Here is a 19,098-nt window from a genome sequence, read left to right on the forward strand (position 1 = left end):
TGCGGGCTTTATGAGGCGTATGCTGCGACGTGTCCCGGATCTAGAGGTCTGAATATGGGGGGACGACTTCAATACGGTGTTGGATGCTTCACTGGATCGGTCCAGTTCAAGGACGGGTAGGAGGCCGGCGGCGGCCAAGGTGCTGAGGGGGTTTATGGGCCAGATGGGAGGGGTGGACCCATGGAGGTTTGTGAGGCCGAGGGCACGGGAGTACTCTTTCTTCTCCCATGTACATAGGGTTTATTCTCGGATAGACTTCTTCGTGGTGAGTCGGGGACTGATTCCGAGAGTGGAGGAGGCCGAAAATTCGGCCATTGCAATCTCCGACCATGCTCCGCACTGGATGGAGTTGGAGATGGGCGAGGTGCGGGACCAGTGCCCATTGTGGCGGTTGGATGTGGGGTTGTTGGCGGAGGAGGAGGTGTGCAGGAGGGTCCGGGCAAGTATTGAGGGGTACCTCGAGGTGAATGATACCGGGGAGGTCCGGGTGGGGATGGTCTGGGAAGCCCTGAAGGCAGTGATTCGTGGGGAGCTGATATCCATCTGGGCACACAGGGAGAGGAGCGAGAGGAGTGAGAGGGATAGACTGCTGGGGAAGATGCTGGAGGTAGATAGGAGGCACGCGGAGGCACCAGAGGAGGGATTGTTGGGGGAGAGGCGTAGCCTACAGGCTAAATTTGATTTGTTGACCACTAGAAAGGCGGAGGCACAGTGGAGGAAGGCACAAGGGGCAGTGTATGAACATGGTGAAAAGGCGAGTAGGATGCTGGCTCATCAGCTCCACAAGCGGGATGCGGCTAGGGAAATTGCTGGAGTGAGAGATAAGAATGGGAATGTGGTGCGGAAGGGGGTAGAGGTGAATGAGCTCTTCAAGGACTTTTACGGGGAACTGTACCGGTTGGAGCCAACGGGGGAGAGGAGGAGAATGGAGAGGTTCCTCGACGTGCTTTCTTTCCCGAAGGTGCAGGAGGAGCAGGTGGAGGGGTTGGGGTCGCCGATTGAGCTGGAGGAGCTAGTTAAGGGGATCGGGCAGATGCAGTCAGGGAAGGCGCCGGGGCCGGATGGGTTCCCGGTGGAATTTTATAAAAAGTTTGTGGACCTAGTGGGCCCCTTGCTGGTGCAGACACTTAATGAAGCGTGGGAAGGGGGGACTTTGCCCCCGACGATGTCGCGGGCGCTGATTCCGTTAATCTTGAAGAGGGACAAGGACCCCCAGCAGTGTGGCTCATACAGGCCCATATCTCTCCTCAACATGGATGCCAAGGTGCTGGCAAAAATCCTGGCCACCAGGATAGAGGACTGTGTGCCAGGGGTTGTACACGAGGACCAGACAGGTTTTGTTAAGGAGCTGAACACGAATGTGCGGAGGTTGTTGAATGTCATCATGATGCCGGTGATTGAGGGGGAGGCTGAGACAGTGGTGGCGCTGGATGCGGAGAAGGCCTTCGATAGAGTGGAGTGGGGGGTGTTGGGGAGGTTGGATTTGGTGAAGGGTTTATTAGATGGGTGAGGCTGCTATATGAGGCCCCAATGGCGTGTGTGGCCACGAATGGGAGGAGGCCGGAGTACTTCCAGCTTTACCGAGGGACCAGGCAGAGTTGCCCCCTGTCCCCCTTGTTGTTTGCATTGGCAATCGAACCGTTGGCGATGGTGTTGAGGGATTCAGGGAGGTGGAGGGGTTTGGTGCGGGGTGGGGAGGAACATAGGGTGTCGTTGTATGCCGATGACCTGCTATTGTATGTGGCGGACCCGGTGGGAGGGATGCCGGGGGTGATGGAGCTGCTAGCTGAGTTTGGGACCTTTTCAGGCTATAAACTAAATCTGGGCAAGAGTGAGGTGTTTGTGGTGCACCCTGGGGACCAGGAGGAGGGAATTGGTAGGCTCCCGCTTAGGAGGGCAGGGGAGAGTTTTAGGTACCTGGGGGTGCAGTTGGCCAGGAACTGGGGGACTCTTCACAAGCATAATTTCACCAGGCTTGTGGATCAGATGGAGGAGGAGTTCAAGAGGTGGGACCATTGCTGCCATTGTCATTGGCGGGGAGGGTGCAGTCCGTCAAAATGATGGTGCTTCCGAGGTTCTTGTTCCTCTTTCAGTGCCTGCCCATCTTCATCCCCAGGGCCTTCTTTAGGAGGGTGACTAGAAGTATTTTGAGCTTTGTGTGGGCACATGGGACTCCGAGAGTGAAGAGGGCTTTCCTGGAGTGAGGGAGGGATGGAGGCGGGCTGGCGCTGCCCAACCTTTTGGGTTACTATTGGGCGGCCAACGTGTCAATGGTGCGTAAATGGGTGATGGGGGGCGTGGAAAAGAATAGAGATGGCGTCTTGTAAAGGTACGAGCCTGGGTGCCCTGGTAACGGCATCGTTGCCGCTCTCTCCTAAGAGGTATACCACGAGCCCGGTGGTGGCGGCGACCCTAAGAATCTGGGGACAGTGGAGACGGCATAGGGGGGAAACGGGACTCGATGGAGGCTCCATTAGGTGGAAATCATCGGTTCATCCCGGGAACACTGATGGGGTTTTTGGGGGTGGCAAAGGGTGGGCATCAGTAAATTGAGGGACCTGTTTATTGGCGGGAGGTTTGCGGGCCTGGGGGAACTGGAAGATAAATTTGGGCCCCCCAAGGGAATATATTCAGATACTTGCAGGTAAAGGCGTTTGTTAGGCGACAGGTGGAGGAATTTCCTTTGCTGCCCTCACGGTGGGCAATGGACAGAGTGCTTTCGGGGGTGTGGGTCGGAGAGGGGAAGGTGTCTGACATTTATAAAGTAATGCAGGAGGTGGAGGAGTCGTCAGTGGAGGAGCTGAAGGCTAAATGGGAGGGGGAACTAGGGGAGCAGATAGAGGACGGGACTTGGGCGGATGCCTTGGAGAGAGTTAACTCTTCCTCTTCATGTGCGAGGCTTAGTCTCATCCAATTTAAGGTGCTGCATCGGGCCCATATGTCTGTGACTCAGATGAGTAGGTTCTTTGGGGGTGAGGACAGGTGCACCAGGTGTTTGGGGAGTTCATATGTTCTGGGCATGCCCGGCGCTGGAAGAATTCTGGAAGGAGGTGGCGGGGACAGTGTCGAGGGTGGTTGGATCCAGGGTCAAACCAGGTTGGGGACTCGCGATTTTTGGAGTTGCGGCGGAGCCGGGAGTGCAGGAGGCGAAAGAGGCCGGTGTTCTGGCCTTTGCGTCCCTAGTAGCCCGGCGGAGGATCTTGATGCAGTGGAAAGATGCGAGGCCCCCAAGTGTGGAGACCTGGATCAGTGACATGGCGGGATTTATAAAATTGGAGAGGGTCAAATTTGCCCTGAGAGGATCAGCCTTTTCTGGTCTTTCTGGCTCAAAGATAGGTTTCTTGGTCAATAGCAGCAGCAACGGGGGGGGGGGGGGGGGGGGGGGGGGGGGGGGGGGATGGAGGGTGTTCTTGTGTTCTTTATTGTTTCTATTTTTTTTTTGTTTCTATGGTTATTTAACTTAATATTGTGTTAATTTAAGTTGCTGTTAATATGTTTTGTTGTTCATTAAGGATGGGCGAATGTTTATGACTGTGATCATTATTGTTGGTATTTTATTGCGGTTCGTTGTTATATAAATACAAAATTTTTGAATAAAAATTATTTTTTTTTAAAACACATCCGAGGCTACACATCCCACACCGATGTTGTCAGTTTGAAAGCCTCCGAGGATGAAGACTGCTATTCCCACACTAGAAATCTGTCAAACGTTTACCAGGGGAACTGAGACAGCAGCTGCAATAAGTGAGGTTTTATTCAGATGGGACAATGACAAGTTTAAATCCCCACCTGAACTGCTGCTCAAAGTCACCTCCGTTTCCCCGGTCAGTTTCCCAAACTTCAGGAAACTCCTGTTGCTGCAGAAATATTTGGATTGTCTGTGAGAGACGTCAATCAGAGAGCCCACCCACTCTGCCCATTCTCTCCTCTTCCTCTACCACAGCTGCTTCACTTCCTGTAGGGACTCCAAACCAAGTCAGGAGATGGTGAGTGAAGGAGCACAATTTACAATCATTACATTGCACAATATCCACACTAATGTTCAGGCAGTCTGACTATCCTGTGGGCAATCAGCTGTGGAAATGCCCCTTATGCTGTGTGAGAAGATCCAGCTCACAGACCTGTTTACTCGGTGCTTTGTGCTGAGCTGTTTGGTTGGCTGTGTGTTGGATATTCAGGGTGTTTATTGGAACATTTCCCTTCTGATTTACAGACTGAGTTTTGTTGATGGGTCATTTCTGAATATGAGAAGGTGAGGTGTAATTATCTGGGAGGGGCAGAGACATATTCACTGAAATGTCTTTTAATGAGTTTACAGATTTTACCTGAAGGCCTCGGCCTTTCCCAGAAGCCTGGGCTTGGATTTGATAGTTTTGCCCAGTGCTGTGTCTGAGAGCTGAATTTGGGATGTGCAGTCTGAGGGAGTGCATTGTATCTAATTTCCCAGGATAAACCAGAACCCTTCAATCAGCTACACCGAAGAAATATTTTCCTTAGCGTCTGGCACTTCCTGTCCAGTGTAATTTTCTACAAGTAATTTTGGAAAATCAGGTGGGAAATACATCTCCATTGAATTAATATTTCTCCTGAGCATTTTTTGTATCAAATACATACTCTAAGAGCAAAACTGAGCTAGGGTGACTCAAAATTACAGTGAATTGATGGCTTGTTTTACACTCTGCCCGACTGTCTTTTCCATTGTCCTCACGGTGCCTGGGAAGATGGGGATCTGTGTGATGGAAAGAAAGTAGCCACGTTGTCTGCTCCTGGTCACTATCTAGTGTCCCTGCTGGAAACAGGGTTGTGACAGTCAGGTGAGGGGAAAAGAAAGGACTTGTCTCTGATCCTTCATACACAGGGAAATGGCAGACTGGCACTCACTGTAGAACAATCTCTAACTGAGGAATCAGTCCGTTAAGCCAATTAGGAGAAGGAGTTGGATAAAATCATGTTTCCTTTTCCTGTCTCATAGGAGGATTGCACCGTACTTCACGAGAGAATATAGAGAGGATAGATACCACAGATAGATCCTGACCATCACCTAAGGAATAACTGCACAACTGTGGGAAGACATCCAGTCCCTTCACAGCATTGCTGAACAGAGAGACGGTTGGGCAGTGAAACCATCTGGAAATTGGTCGGGTCAGAGGAGCTTTGACATATCATCGATCTGAAACTGGTCAGTGTTGTGGAACCTTCCATCAGAACCAATCTTTATGAAGTTTCGGCTGTGGGTGATCAGTCAGGGTAAGGCTGGGAAGAAGTGTGAGTGGGCTCCAAGTGTGGTGAGAGCTTCAATCACTCATCAAGCCTCATGAACCTCTGACTCAATCCTAAAGTGAGAGGCTGTTCAAGTGTGAAGAGAGCTCCACAGGTTTACAACATCTCTGAATACACAAAGTGCATCTTTAAGAAGCACTGATAAGTAAAGAGCAGCCACATGGAAGATCAACGATTTAAGTGTGAGCCATCCATTGGAACTTTTGTTACCTTTCCGAGTCTCCTGATACACCAGAGAATTCACATGGGAGAAAAACCCTTCAGGTGTGAGGTGTGTGAGGCGACTTTCACTGATTCCTCCAATCTCCAGAGACACCAGAGGATTCACACAGGAGAGAAACCATTCATGTGTAAGGTCTGCAACAAATCATTCGCGCAGTCAGCGAATCTCCGCGTACACCAACGTATTCATACTGGAGAGAAACCATTCACCTGTGAGGTCTGTAACAAATCATTCTCTGACTCCTCAAACCTCCGCACACACCAACGCATTCACACAGGGGAGAAACCATTTAGGTGTGAGGTGTGCAACAAATCATTCTCCGATTCATCGAAACTCCTGCTCCATCAGACGGTCCACACAGGGGAGAAACCGTTCACATGTGTGGTGTGCAACAAATCGTTCTCACGATCACAGAACCTCCGTGTTCACCAGCGTATTCACACCGGGGAGAAACCATTCACTTGTGAGGTGTGTGACAAATCATTCTCACAGTTAACAAACCTCCGTGCACACCACAGCATTCACACTGGAGACAGACCATTCAAGTGTGAAATGTGTGACAAAGGCTTTACACAGTTATCGAAACTCCTGATCCACCAGGGGATCCACAAAGGGGAGAAACCATTCACTTGTGAAATATGCAACAAATCATTCTTGCAGTCGTCGAGCCTCCGTGTCCACAAACGCATTCACACAGGGGAGAAACCATTTACCTGCGAGGTGTGCAACAAATCATTCTCAGATTCATCGGTGCTCTGTGGACACCGACGCATTCACACTGGGGAGAAACCATTCATGTGTGAGGTTTGTGACAAATCATTTTCACGTTCAACAGAGCTCCGTGTCCACCAACGCATTCACACAGGGGAGAAGCCATTCACCTGTGACGTGTGCGACAAATCATTCACACGGTCATCAGAGCTCTGCAGACACCGACGCATTCACACAGGAGAGAAACCATTCACGTGTGAGGTGTGTGACAAATCATTCTCAAATTCATCGCACCTCCGCACACATCAACGCATACACACAGGCGAGAAGCTATTCAAGTGCAATGTGTGTGATAAATCATTCTCAAATTCATCGCACCTCTCCACACATGAACGCATTCACACAGGTGAAAAACCATTTACATGTGAGGTGTGCGATAAATCATTCTCACGGTCGTCGGAGCTCTGCCGACACCAACGCATTCACACAGGGGAGAAACCATTTATGTGTAAGATGTGCTACAAATCGTTCTCCAATTCAACGCACCTCCGCACACACCTACGCATTCACACAGGAGAGAAACCATTTATGTGCAAGGTATGTGACAAATCGTTCTCCGATTCATCACACCTCCGCACACACCAACGTATTCATACAGGGGAGAAACCGTTCACATGTGACGTATGTGACAAATCATTCTCACGGCCTGCGAGCCTCCGCTTACACCAAAGTATTCATACAGGGGAGAAACCATTCTCGTGTGAGGTGTGTAATAAATCATTCTCACAGTCTCGCACTCTCCGTGTACACCAACGCATTCACACAGGAGAGAAACCATTCTCATGTGAGGTGTGCAACAAATCATTTGCACAGTCTCGAACCCTACGTGCGCACCAACACATTCACATGGAAGTAACTATCCATTTATGAGGCATCTGACAAAGCCTTTACAAAGTTTTCCAAACTCCTGGTCCATTAGACAGTCTACAAAGGGAAGACACGATTAAAATATGAGGTGTACAACAAGTCATTCTTGCAATCATCAAAACTCCTGCTCAATCAATTCAAGCTTGAGGTTTGCAATAAAATTTTCTTGACGTCTGCAGTGTGAGATATCAGTGTGCGTTCTGTCAGAAATTCTTCAGTTGTTGGACATCCTGGAACATCGGTGAACCCAAATGGGGACTAGTAGTCAGGTTCTTGTCAATCTGTTATCAGAGTGTGACTTACTTTCAGTAAGAACGGAGAATTCTAGCCTAAATCTCTGTACAAGCTCACTGCAAAGGATGCTCAGTAGTGTTGAGACACAGAACAAGAAGCAGCTTTCACTCACATTAAACTAATGATAACAACAGATGGCACAGGGGTGAGCACTGCTGCCACACAGCGCCAGGGACCAGGGTTTAATTCCGGCCTTGGATGACTGCGTGGAGTTTGCACGATTTCCCAGAGTCTACGTGGGTTTCCTCTGGGTGTTCCGGTTTCCTCCCACAATCCAAAGATGTGCAGGTTAGGTTGATTGGCTATGCTAAAATTACCCCCTGGTGTTCAAAGATTTGCAGGTGAGGTGGGGTGGGGGAGCGACCTAGATGGGGTGCTCTTTCCGAGGGTTGGTGCAGACTCGATGGGCAGAATGGCTTCCTTCTGCACATGTAGGGGTTCTATGCAAGCCAGTGCTGAGGTACTATGATGTCAATGATGAAGTCACCCTGCAATGAGATGCCAGTGAAACAGGACTTGGAGCAACCCTCATGCAGCAAGGCAACCAGTTGTGTTTGTATCCAGAGATTTTACATAACCTGAACGATGTGTACAGATTGAGAAAGTGTGCCTGGATATTGTCTTTGTGAGCATTTCAACCAGAACCTGCTTGAGAGAAAGAATATGATGGTCGAGCCTGACCGCAAGTCACTTCAAAGCATCTTTCTCAAACTGCTTCTATCTGCTTCAAAGTGTTTACAAAGGAAGTTACTCAGTTGCAGAGATATAATTTGGAAGTGAAGACCTGAACACTTTAAAGATTATCTGTGCAATGTGCATGTCGAGACAGACAAAATTGGAACAGACTAAAAAGAACAGTTTTTTTGTACAAGTGTGATTGATCATTTTCTTTACAGATTATTTATGAAGATTAACTTCAAACACAAAGGAGTGGCACGGTGGCAAAATGGTTAGCACTGCTGCCTCACAGCACCAAGGACCCAGGTTCGATCACTGTCCATGTATAGTTTGCACATTCTCCCGTGTCTGCGTGGGTTTCACCCACACAACCCAAAGATGTGCAGGATAAGTGGATTGGCCACGCTAAATTGCCCCTCAATTGGAATTTTTTTTTTAAACAGCAGCATTTCACATCTGGCAAAGGTTTGAATTGGAAACAATATGATTCCTCCAGAGCACTGGAAGATGTTGCATTAAAGCGCGTTCAATTTATTGATTCAATATTATGATGGTCACCAGGGACCTGGGTTCAATTCTGGCCTCTATCTTTGTGGAGTTTGTACGTTCTCTCCATGTCTGTGTGGTTTCCTCCGGGTGCTCCAGTTTCCTACCACAGTCCAAAGATGTGCAGGTTAGATGGATTGGCCACAATAAATTGCCCCTTAATGTCCAGGGGTGTGCAGGTTAGGTTCTGGGTTACGGAGATAGGGTGGGTTGGATGGAGGAGTGTAAATGGGTAGAGTGCTCATTCGAAGGGTCGGTGCAGACACGATGGGACGAATTATATCCTTCTGCACTGTAGGAATTCTATGTTTGGGCAAATCTCTTTGTACACTGTGGATCCCATATTACCATGACCTCTCTTGTTATGATTTGTAAATGAAAGTTACATGAGGCAGTAACATTTTTACCCACATGGAACATTGTTTAAAATTCAAGTTGCTCCATATATTTCTGCAGTATCAGGACTTTCCTGACGTTTGGGAAACTGACCAGTGAAACGGAGGCGACTTTGAGCAGCAGATCAGGGGGGGATTTAAACTTGTCATTGTCCCATCTGAATAAAGCCTCGCTTATTGCAGCTGCTGGTAAACATTTGACAGAGATTTCTAGTGTGGGAATAGCATTCTTCATCCTCAGAGGCATTCGAACAGGCAACATCAGTGTGATATGTAACCTTGGATGTATTTGCGAGCAGATCAGAAGAAGACTCATAGCATCCAAGGTAGCGATGATGCGCAGTGGTGGGATCAGCACATTCACTGGAGAGAAAGGCAAAGAGAGGGAGTAATTTCCCCCCAGGTCTTCCCTCTCTGCAGGCCGTGTCGAGGGTGGTTAGAATTACATTTTAACTAAAGAAGTTCATTGAAAGAAATTTGACAAAACTAAGAGTCTTTATTGAGTTAATAACACATCAAGGAAGCCATTTTGAGACAATTGTGGCTTCAGCTATTTCAATCCTTCATTTATCACTATAAATATTAATTCAAAGCCTTGACTAAATTATGTAATCAAAACATTCTGTTAACTTATGTAATCAATCAGTGTATTTTTGATTTATCCATATAATCATCAAACAACAGGAATGATTCATTGATTTGGGTAAGTTTTAAATTCTCGATTTTACAAATGTGAGCAGTTTTCAGTTAAAGTGTGAGGATATTGCAGTCCAACGAAAAGAGCCTTGTTCAAAATCAGATTAAACCTGGTAAAGAAGCTGTTGTTCTTTATGGGAGATACATTGCAGTCTTTTTGAACTGAGCCTCATTAACTGGAAGATAAAATTTAAAAGCCAATTAAATCAGTTCAGCGAGTCAGGACCAATGATCTGACCAGTCGTGGCCTGTCAGTCACTGGGGTGACAATCAGAAAAGAATAGAAATAGGGATCGTGATTCTCTGTCAGCCGACACCGGAATTGGGAAACACGATTGGACGGAGAATCAGTTTCAACGCCGAAATTGTGGCGAGCGCCGGTTTCACGCCAAATCCCAATTCTCTGTTCGCTTGACAGCGGCACCAGTGCGCTCCAGAACACACTTAGAGTAAACACCCTTGGCATATCATTAGTGGGCCCGACCTGGTATTCTCCGCCTCCACTGCGGCGAATTCCCGATGGCAAGGTTCACTTGTGCTTTTAAAAATTGTGAAACTGGCATCATGGTTGATGAGGGAGAAGAGGTAGGACACAGACACAGCCATGGGCTGCTGGGCCAGACATGGGGGGGGGGTCCTCCCAGGGCCAGGGGATGGGGTGGTGATAGAATGGGCCGTGTGGCTGGGATGACCCCCATGAGACTGGAGCGGTGTCCAGGCACGGACCACCATCACCGTGGCCTGGCAGACCGCCACCTTGCTGCAAACCCCACTGACATCCCACCGTGGAACCTGGTTCTGCAGAGTAACACCGACTGTACGAGTACCACTGCATCCCAATCTACACTCTCCCACTACACTGTCCCTGCACCCCAGCCCGCAACCCAGCACCATCGCCCCTCCCCCCCCCCCCACCCCATATCGCCAGCCAAAGTTACCTGACAGTATGGATGGGTGCCAAGGCTAGGGGCCCCCATTTTTCCGACCACCGACCAGGTTTGGAGGGGAGGGGTGGGGGAAAGCATACAGGGGGTAAAGCCCGCACTGACAACCTGGGGCACCATGTAGCCCGTTGGACCTAGTTGGGCAGGTGGGTACACACCATGCTAATATGTTGGCCTTTCACCCTTTGGAGACAATGGATATTGGAATACAACCAACCATGGTCCTTCTAGTCACCGCAGCCCTGGGGGATGCCCTGCGGCTGTACGAGCTGGAGCTGTTGGAGGAGGAGGTAGCTGCGGAACGTGCAGCAGCGGAACAGGAGGCAGCCGCTCAGGTTGGAGAGCCAGCGCACAATAGGCCGAAAAGGAGATGCTGCAAAGGAGGCTCCGCATGAGGCCTCACATGTCATTTGAGGACCTGCCGGACCGGGCATGCCTTTGAAGACGCAGGCTAAGCAGGGGCACATGGCGACATCTGCCAGATCATGGCGCACCTGGCATTGCAGGGGAATGGGGGAGGACACCTGCTCCCGGTGGCTGTCAAGGTGATGGCCGCTCTGAAATATTACACCAAGGTGTCCTTCCAGGCACCCAGTTGTTACCTGTCCGGGATTTCGCAGAGCTCGGTGCACAGGTGTATCCACGCCATCATGGATACCCTGGAGGCCCAATACATCCACTTTAATGTGGACCCAGCCGAATAGGCAGGGTTTGCCCCCATTGCCGACATGCCCGATCCAGGGGGTGATCGACAGGATCCATGTCTCCCTACAAATACCTGCAGATGGCAGGCCGCTCTAGACAAACCAAAAGGGGTTCCATGCAATGAACGTGCAGCTAATATGTGACCATCAGATGCGCATCATGCACTTCTGCGCCCAATTCCTGGGAAGAGTGCATGACCCACTGTTACTGCCAACCCAGGGCCCACCCACATAGTGTGGCAGGTCACGGAGGGGGTTGTAGGCGGGGCTAGCCGTCAGGGGGAGGAGGTGGTGTTAGGATGGGATTTGGTGTCTATGCCCCTGGCTCCCCCCCCCCCCCCCCCAATTAGGTGAACCTAGAGATCAGAGCGTCCCATGCATGTTGGCGCTGGCGCACGCATTGTGCGGCCTCCTATACCCCATGTTTTGCTCATCCTCGCGATACCCTGCATCCTCCTCATTGATTGAGGCCTGGCATTCATCCTCCTCCTCCAGCACGTTGCCCTGGGTTGGCAGTAAGAGTGGGTCTGGTCCTGGGATGGAGGATGATGATAACCCGCTCAACAATGATTCGTCAACAATTGATTCCTACCCACAGTAGCACTTCCCACCGTGCCCTTGGGTGATCCCTGCATGCGAGCTGGGCAATCCATCACATGGTCCCATTGGATCTTTGGTGTGGCGCAGGTGGGGACAGTGGGGGTACGGGAGGGTGGGGAGCACAGCCCACCCAAAACATCCGCCAATTCCCCCCCCCCCCTTCTCTGGCAAGCCCAGACCAGCCTACCCCTCACCCTTCTCAGAGCATTGAGGAAGGTTGCAACAGTGCTTATATGAACAGGTGTTTATATGAACAAATATATACAGAGTTGTGCCTGAGCCCCTAACACTATACTGTGCCTTGCACCTGTGCCAATTTGGTCATAGATCCATAAAATCACACCAACTTAACTGTGTTTAACTCTGGCCTTACGGGCCTTAACACTACATCTAGATCAATCCCCAGTAGGTACATCAAGAGTGGAGGCAGCCTGATGCAATTCCTGCCCTGTCACCTGGGTCTCCATTGGCGTTTGTCTTCTGGAGCAACCTTGCCTGGATGGGCCCAGCTGCTACTCGGGTGTCCCAGGTGGCATGGTGCTGTCCTGTTCTGCCCGCTGTCCACTAGATGCATCAGGGATGGGGGAGAATCCGAGGTGCTGCGGTGTTTCAGCACTTCCCCTGCATGTCACCGGCACGGGCCCCATCCCCTCCTCCTCCTGAGTGCTTCATGGGACCGGTGAGCAAGCAGACCGAAGCCATGAGGCTCCCCACCACCTGGCACTGGCAGCCCTGTAGGCCCTTCTCGTTTCGGCCAGGGTCTGCATGCTCTTGGCATGGAGCACAGGGAGTGAACCATCTGTCTGGGACTGCGCCACATCACGCTGTGACTGTACCACCAAATTCTTGGTCAGTGCCACATCAGCCAGTGACTGCGCCTTCTCCCTCTTGCATTGGGCCACCGACCTCTGCGTCTGTGTCATGTCGGCCAGCACCTGGGAAATGCCACGGACTTTCCCAGCCATAGCCCACTGTTACTGGCCACTGTCAGGGCGCCGCTGCAATGTCCAGGTGGCTCTGCCTGCATGTGAGAAGGCAGACGTGTCCTGGGCCTCGGCCACTGCTTGCACAGATTGCCCAAGGCTTTCTCGATCGCCCAGCCCTGGGACTCCAGCCTCTGCTCCACTCTCTTGATCCCTGACTTAATTGGTTCCATCACCTTGGCCAGATCTTCCAGGGCTTCCTTTCTCTGCTGACAGAACTTTGCATTTAGAAACTCTACTAGCTGCTCCGTTGACCACTGGGTGGACAGGGCAGCTCCCTTGTCTTCTGCCACCTTATCCTGTGGAGCACCACGAAGACTCAGCTGTGCCAGCAGCTCTTTTCTTCTTGCCCCACTCCTAGTTCATGGATCCACCAGGCACACCACAGGAGTAAAACCTTTCACAGGCACCTCTTGCCGTAAAATACTTCGCCCTTCGGACAGGGAAAAGACCAAAAAATACCGGCACCGGATGTCATAACAAGGACTTTCATACAGTAGATGGTTATTGAATAGAGATCTTGCGGTGCAATGGGTGGTGTCCCACCTCTGAGCCCGCCCGAAGTTCTGGGTTCAAGACCCACTCTCAGACCTCTTGTACTAGTATGGTGTCTTCATAACACAGCTAAACAGGTTGTAATGAACTTGTAATTCCTTCCAACACTCAGCAATGGCAGATGGTAAGAGTGGGAGAGATTCCTGGTCAGCCATGTATGGAAATTGGAGCCTCTACCATCACTATCCATAGCTCCAGGCTACAACATGCTGGAAAAGTGGATGTTGGCACAGCAACTCAGACTCCCTGGGAGGCCTGTTAGCTCAGTAGGCTGGACGTCTGGTGTGGATCAGATAGATGGGTGTCAGTAGTGAAGGGGGTCAGTCCGTGTTCTGGTTGGGGTGGATTTGGGATATGCTTTCTTGCAATTCCTGACATAGAGCTTGTGGCAATGTGGGTCAGACCTGGCTTTGGACAGAGAACTCAAGAAGTGGGTAGTTGTTCTGGAGTGTGGCTCTCTTTCAGATAGTGGGATTTAGGATGTTTGGGTTTTTTGTTCGATGGGGGCATCCTCCATCAGTATCGAGTTTGTAGGTTGTTCCTCACTCCTGGAATCTATCCACTTTTCTCCATCTGTTTCACTACTGCTGACAGCAGGGACTTTACCACTTTTTACAGCTTCAGGAATGCTGACACAAAGACAACACTGACACCTGCACCTCCAACTAGTTACCAGTTTAAATCAAATCAAACTTTCAGGCTGCCAGTTTTCCGTAAGAAAAGCATTCTGGACACAGTCTTGGGACTTAATCCCTCAGAAACTGAATCAATGAAATAGCAATATTATGCTATTATCAACTGTGGCTTAGTTAGCACTCTCAAATCTGAGTCAAAGGTTGAGGGTTCAAGCCTCATTCCAGAGTCTTGTGCACTGAGGCTGACACTCCAGTGCAGTACTGAGGGAGCGCTGCACTGTCAGAGGTACCATCTTTCAGATCAGTTAATCCAAGGTCTGCTCACTCAGGTGAATGTAAAAGACACCATGGCACTACATTGTATAAGATCAGGGGTTTTTATCCCTAATGTCCTGGTCAATATGGATCCCGCAATCAACATCATGAAAACTGATTATTTGGTGATTATCAAATTGGGGCTTGTGGGAGCCTGCTGTCAAAAATTGGCTATCATGTTTCTGACATTATGACAATGTCCACACTTCAAAGTGCTTGTCATTGACTAAAAGGTACTTTTGGATGCCTTGAGTCTGAAATATGCAGAGTTGATATATAAATTCAATTACTTCAGAGGGAAATGTTCTGCTTCCTGTGAACTAGAAATTCTAAACCCATAGATGGAGAAAGTATACCAGCCAACAGGATCTCACCTGATGAAGGAGCAGTGCTCCGAAAGCTTGTTATTTAAAATTACTGTTCGACTTTAACCTGGTGTTGTGAGACTTCTCATAGTGATATTGACCAATATATTGTGTGCTGGATTCTTACCGGGGGGCTCCTGAGTGTTTCACTGAATAGGAACACACCAGACTGAGAAAACACAAAATTAAGCTTAAAAACACGAATACATCAGAATTATAAATCTATACAGCTGAAACAGCAGACAAAAAAAACACAATACTCAGCTGACAGAAACTATGAATCAACCAAAATAGGAAAGCATTTGGAAATGGCTCAGCACCTTTGCTAGACTATTAAATTACTTTTGGAAGAATGAACATATCACACTGTTATTACATCAGATGTCATGGACTGAGGGAACTGAGGTCTGCGGAGTCTTAAGAACCCTGCTGATGTTAAATGTGAGGGTTTCCCAATCCCCAGAAGAGAAACTTGGAACACAGTTTGGAACTTATTATAATGTGTGGAAAGAGATGAAGCCCAGTGAGGAAAGGTTCAATCTTGTTGTAAATATTCAATTAACAAAATGGGTTATTAAAATATAAAACGCACAAGGTAACAGTACAGAACAAAATTTGCAATTAACTACAATAATTGTTACATTGGCAGTATACCTGGATTATCCCCAATCTAAATCTATCTACTTTAGTAAACACCAGAACAACATCCCATAGGTTTTTACACTGAGTGAATTCCAGCATCCATTAGCACATAGGACTTTTCTTTTGGGAAAGATTTTTTCTCGTTCAGAGTAGAACCTCAAACACAGACAGCCATCTTCTGCACAAATGTTTGCTTTTCTAAGAGAGCTCTGTTTACAACTGGACATGGCTATGACCTAGGTCACTAGACTGCCGGTCTCCACTTTGTTTAAGTATTTGTTCACCCTGCAACTCGGCTGATCTGCATATTACACGTCCTCAGTGCAGCTAACTCCCTCAGTTTCTTTTTTTTATCCAATTTCTAAATTTTCATTTACAAAAGACTCACCCCCAATCCCTCACCATGCTCAGGTAAGTTGCCCTCCCAGAAAGAAGAGTACAAAGAGAACTGTTTCATTTTGTTGAAGGGTCAATAACAAAGGGGCATAACTTTAAGGTGAAAAGCAGGGGGGTTTAGAGGCGATTTGAGGAAAAGTATTTTCACCCAGAGGGTGGTGGGAATCTGGAACACACGGTCCGGGAGGGTAGTAGAGGCAGGAAACCTCACAATCTTTAAAAGATACTCGGATGAGCACTTGAAATGTCATTCAAGGTTATGGGCCAAATGCTGGAAAGTGGGATTTATTTTTTTGTCGGTGCATGTTTTGATGGGCCGAATGGCCTCTTCTGTAAGATTCTGTGATCACCCGTGGTATTGGTCAAATACACATCACCTGACCAGGATTTGTCTATAATTCATATCACCAACTAAAGCAGGATCCAATTCTACCCATACCCACTCCTGAGAGCTGGCTCACTTTACTAACACACACTTACATCAGGGGAACTCTCAGAATCCAACAGACAGAAGTTTCTTTAAAATCCTTGTCCTTTAGTCTGGCTCCCAATTAGTGGCACATAATGGATCTTGTTTCCGTTGTACAAACACACCAATAATTGCAAAGATTCAGTGGTCACCTGGATCCATGGACCAATCGGTTTCCATTCCTGGAAGGGACTCTTCCCCTGGAGGGTTGGGCAGTGCTTTTGAATTCCCAACTCTGTCCTTTGCTTCTGTAGCTGTCAATCTGGTTTGAACATTTCCTCATGTCCAACCCTTCACACAAGGCCCACATTTCAATTTCTTTCTCACTCAAGGTGTTTTGGAACGATAAAGTTTGATGCCACGTTAAACATTAATTTGTTTAAAAGCTGACTTATGCAGAGAAGCAGCTTTCTGAGTCAAAAGAGGTCAAAATAATAAACTGATCATTTTTTTAAAAAGTGTAATCAATAAAGATAATTAGGGTGTGAAAGGGTGACAGTGTTTCCAACTCATCCTCGCGTCCTCACTCACTCACCCATTGGGAGAGTGGGAGAAAGTGCGTGTTGATACGTGGTTTGAGGGTGATTGAGAACCCTAAGACTGGGAGTGAGCCAGGCACACACATTGCCCTCTTCTCACCCCATACCCCCTCTCTCTCTCTCTTGCTCTGTTACATACACACATTATCTTCCCTCTCACTCCTCACACACACTCACACCAGAGGCACCTCACTCGATTTGTTACACACACGACCCAAACACCTCCTTCAATGTACACCCCACCCCCCACCTCACACACACTCACACATGCTTTCTTCCCCTCACATGCGTGCATACACCCTCCACAGGCATGAACACACCCAGCTCGTATAACCAGATAGAGGGCCTCAGCAGGCCACATAGAGGAGCTGCAAAGGCCACAATCTAGTCAATGGGTCACCAGTTGGACAAGTTAGCCTGAGGAAGTTGCAGGAGTAAGCCTTTCTCAAACCTTGAAGGGTTAATCCTGTGTGACTCCTCTGATGGAGCAGCAGGCTTAATGACTTAAGGAACAATTTCTTGCACACCTCACATCATAATCATTTCTCCCATGTGAATCTTCTGATGCTTCAGCAGATGCGATGACTGTGAAAATGATTTGTTACACACCTCGCACCTGAATGATTTCTCCCCAGTGTGAACAATCTGATGGAGCAGGAAACGTGTTGACTGCCAGAATGATTTGTCACACCCCTTGCACTTGAACGGTTTCTCCTCTGTGTGAATCCTCTGATGTTTTAGGCGACTTGATGACTCTGAGAAGGATTTATCACACACCTCACACTTGAATGGTTTCTCTCCAGTGTGAATCCTCTGATGGAGCTGGAGATGTGACGACTGTGAGAAAGATTTGTTGCACACCTTACACTTGAATGGTTTCTCCCCTGTGTGAACCCTCTGATGGCGCAGGAGGTGGGATGACCGCGAGAATGGTTTGTCACACACCACACAATTGAACGGTTTCTCTCCTGTGTGAGTGCGTTTGTGTTTGCAGAGACCCGATGACTCAGAGAATGATTTGTCACACACCGCACACCTGAATGGTTTCTCCCCTGTGTGGATCCTCTGATGCTGTAGGAGATGGGATGACCGCAAGAATGATTTGTTGCACATCTCACACTTGAATGGATTTTCCTCTGTGTGAATCCTCTGATGCTGCAGGAGATTCGATGACTGTGAGAATGATTTGTTGCACACCTCACACTTGAATGGTTTCTCCCCTGTGTGAATGCGGTGATGTATACGAAGGTACGATGAGCCTGAGAATGATTTGTCACATACCTCACACTGGAATGGTTTTTCTCCTGTGTGAATGCGTTTGTGTTTGCAGAGACCCGATGGCTTCGAGAATGATTTGTCACACACCGCACACCTGAATGGTTTTACCCCTGTGTGGATCCTCTGATGCTGCAGGAGAATTGATGACTGTGGGAATGATTTGTCGCATGTTTCACACTTGAATAGTTTTCCGCTCGTGTGAATTAGTTGATGTTTCAACAGGCTTGCTGATTGCGTGAATCCCTTGTTGCACACCTCACATTGGAAAGGCTTCTTCCCAATGCAGCTGCATCGGTGATTCTTGAATGACAATGGATATACAAAAGCTCGATTGCACACCTCACACTTGAACGGTTTCTCTTCCATGTGGCTGTTGTTTGTGTTACTGGTGGGACAACAGATGCACCTTGTGTGATAGGTCTTATGAGCCTGTGGTGCATTGGTCTAACACATCACACTTGAACAGCCACTCACCTGTCGGAATGAGTCAGTGATTCATGAGGCTCGTGAATGATTGAAGCTCTCATGACACATGAAGCCCACATGCTCTTCTTCCCAGCCTCACCCTGATTGATCGCAAAGAGCTGAATCTTCGGAAAGGTTGGCTCTGATGAAAGATTCCACACCACTGACCAGTTTTAGATCTGATGACATGTCAAAGCTCCCTTGACCCGACTGATCACTGCCCAACCTTCTCTGTGTTGCAAAATTATGTGAAGGGACTGGATGTCTGTCCACAGTTGTGCAGTTATTTCTTGGGTGATGGTCAAGATCTATCAGTGGCGTCTATAATCTCTGTATTCTCTGGTGTAGTATGGTGCAATCCTTCTGTGAGACAGGAAAGGGGAAACATGATTCCTTCCAATTGGCACCCAATCCAGCATCTGAAGCATTCACTCCCTCCCACAGTGGCAGATGGAGAT

At 48.6% G+C, this 19,098-nt stretch overlaps 1 protein-coding gene and 1 pseudogene across 1 annotated transcript; one reads left to right on the forward strand and one right to left on the reverse strand.

The window, feature by feature from the left end:
• Positions 1-19,098, reverse strand: part of LOC119976705 — a 72,052-nt pseudogene that overhangs the window by 51,911 nt on the left and 1,043 nt on the right.
• Positions 3,946-8,303, forward strand: LOC119976651 (zinc finger protein 271-like). Its single transcript, XM_038817311.1, has 2 exons — positions 3,946-3,986; positions 4,973-8,303. The coding sequence occupies exon 2, from the start codon at positions 5,441-5,443 to the stop codon at positions 7,142-7,144; it is 1,704 nt and encodes a 567-aa protein (XP_038673239.1). The 5' UTR covers positions 3,946-3,986; positions 4,973-5,440; the 3' UTR covers positions 7,145-8,303.

This window comes from Scyliorhinus canicula, chromosome 13, assembly GCF_902713615.1.
Source record: "Scyliorhinus canicula chromosome 13, sScyCan1.1, whole genome shotgun sequence".
Taxonomy (NCBI): Eukaryota; Metazoa; Chordata; class Chondrichthyes; order Carcharhiniformes; family Scyliorhinidae; genus Scyliorhinus; species Scyliorhinus canicula.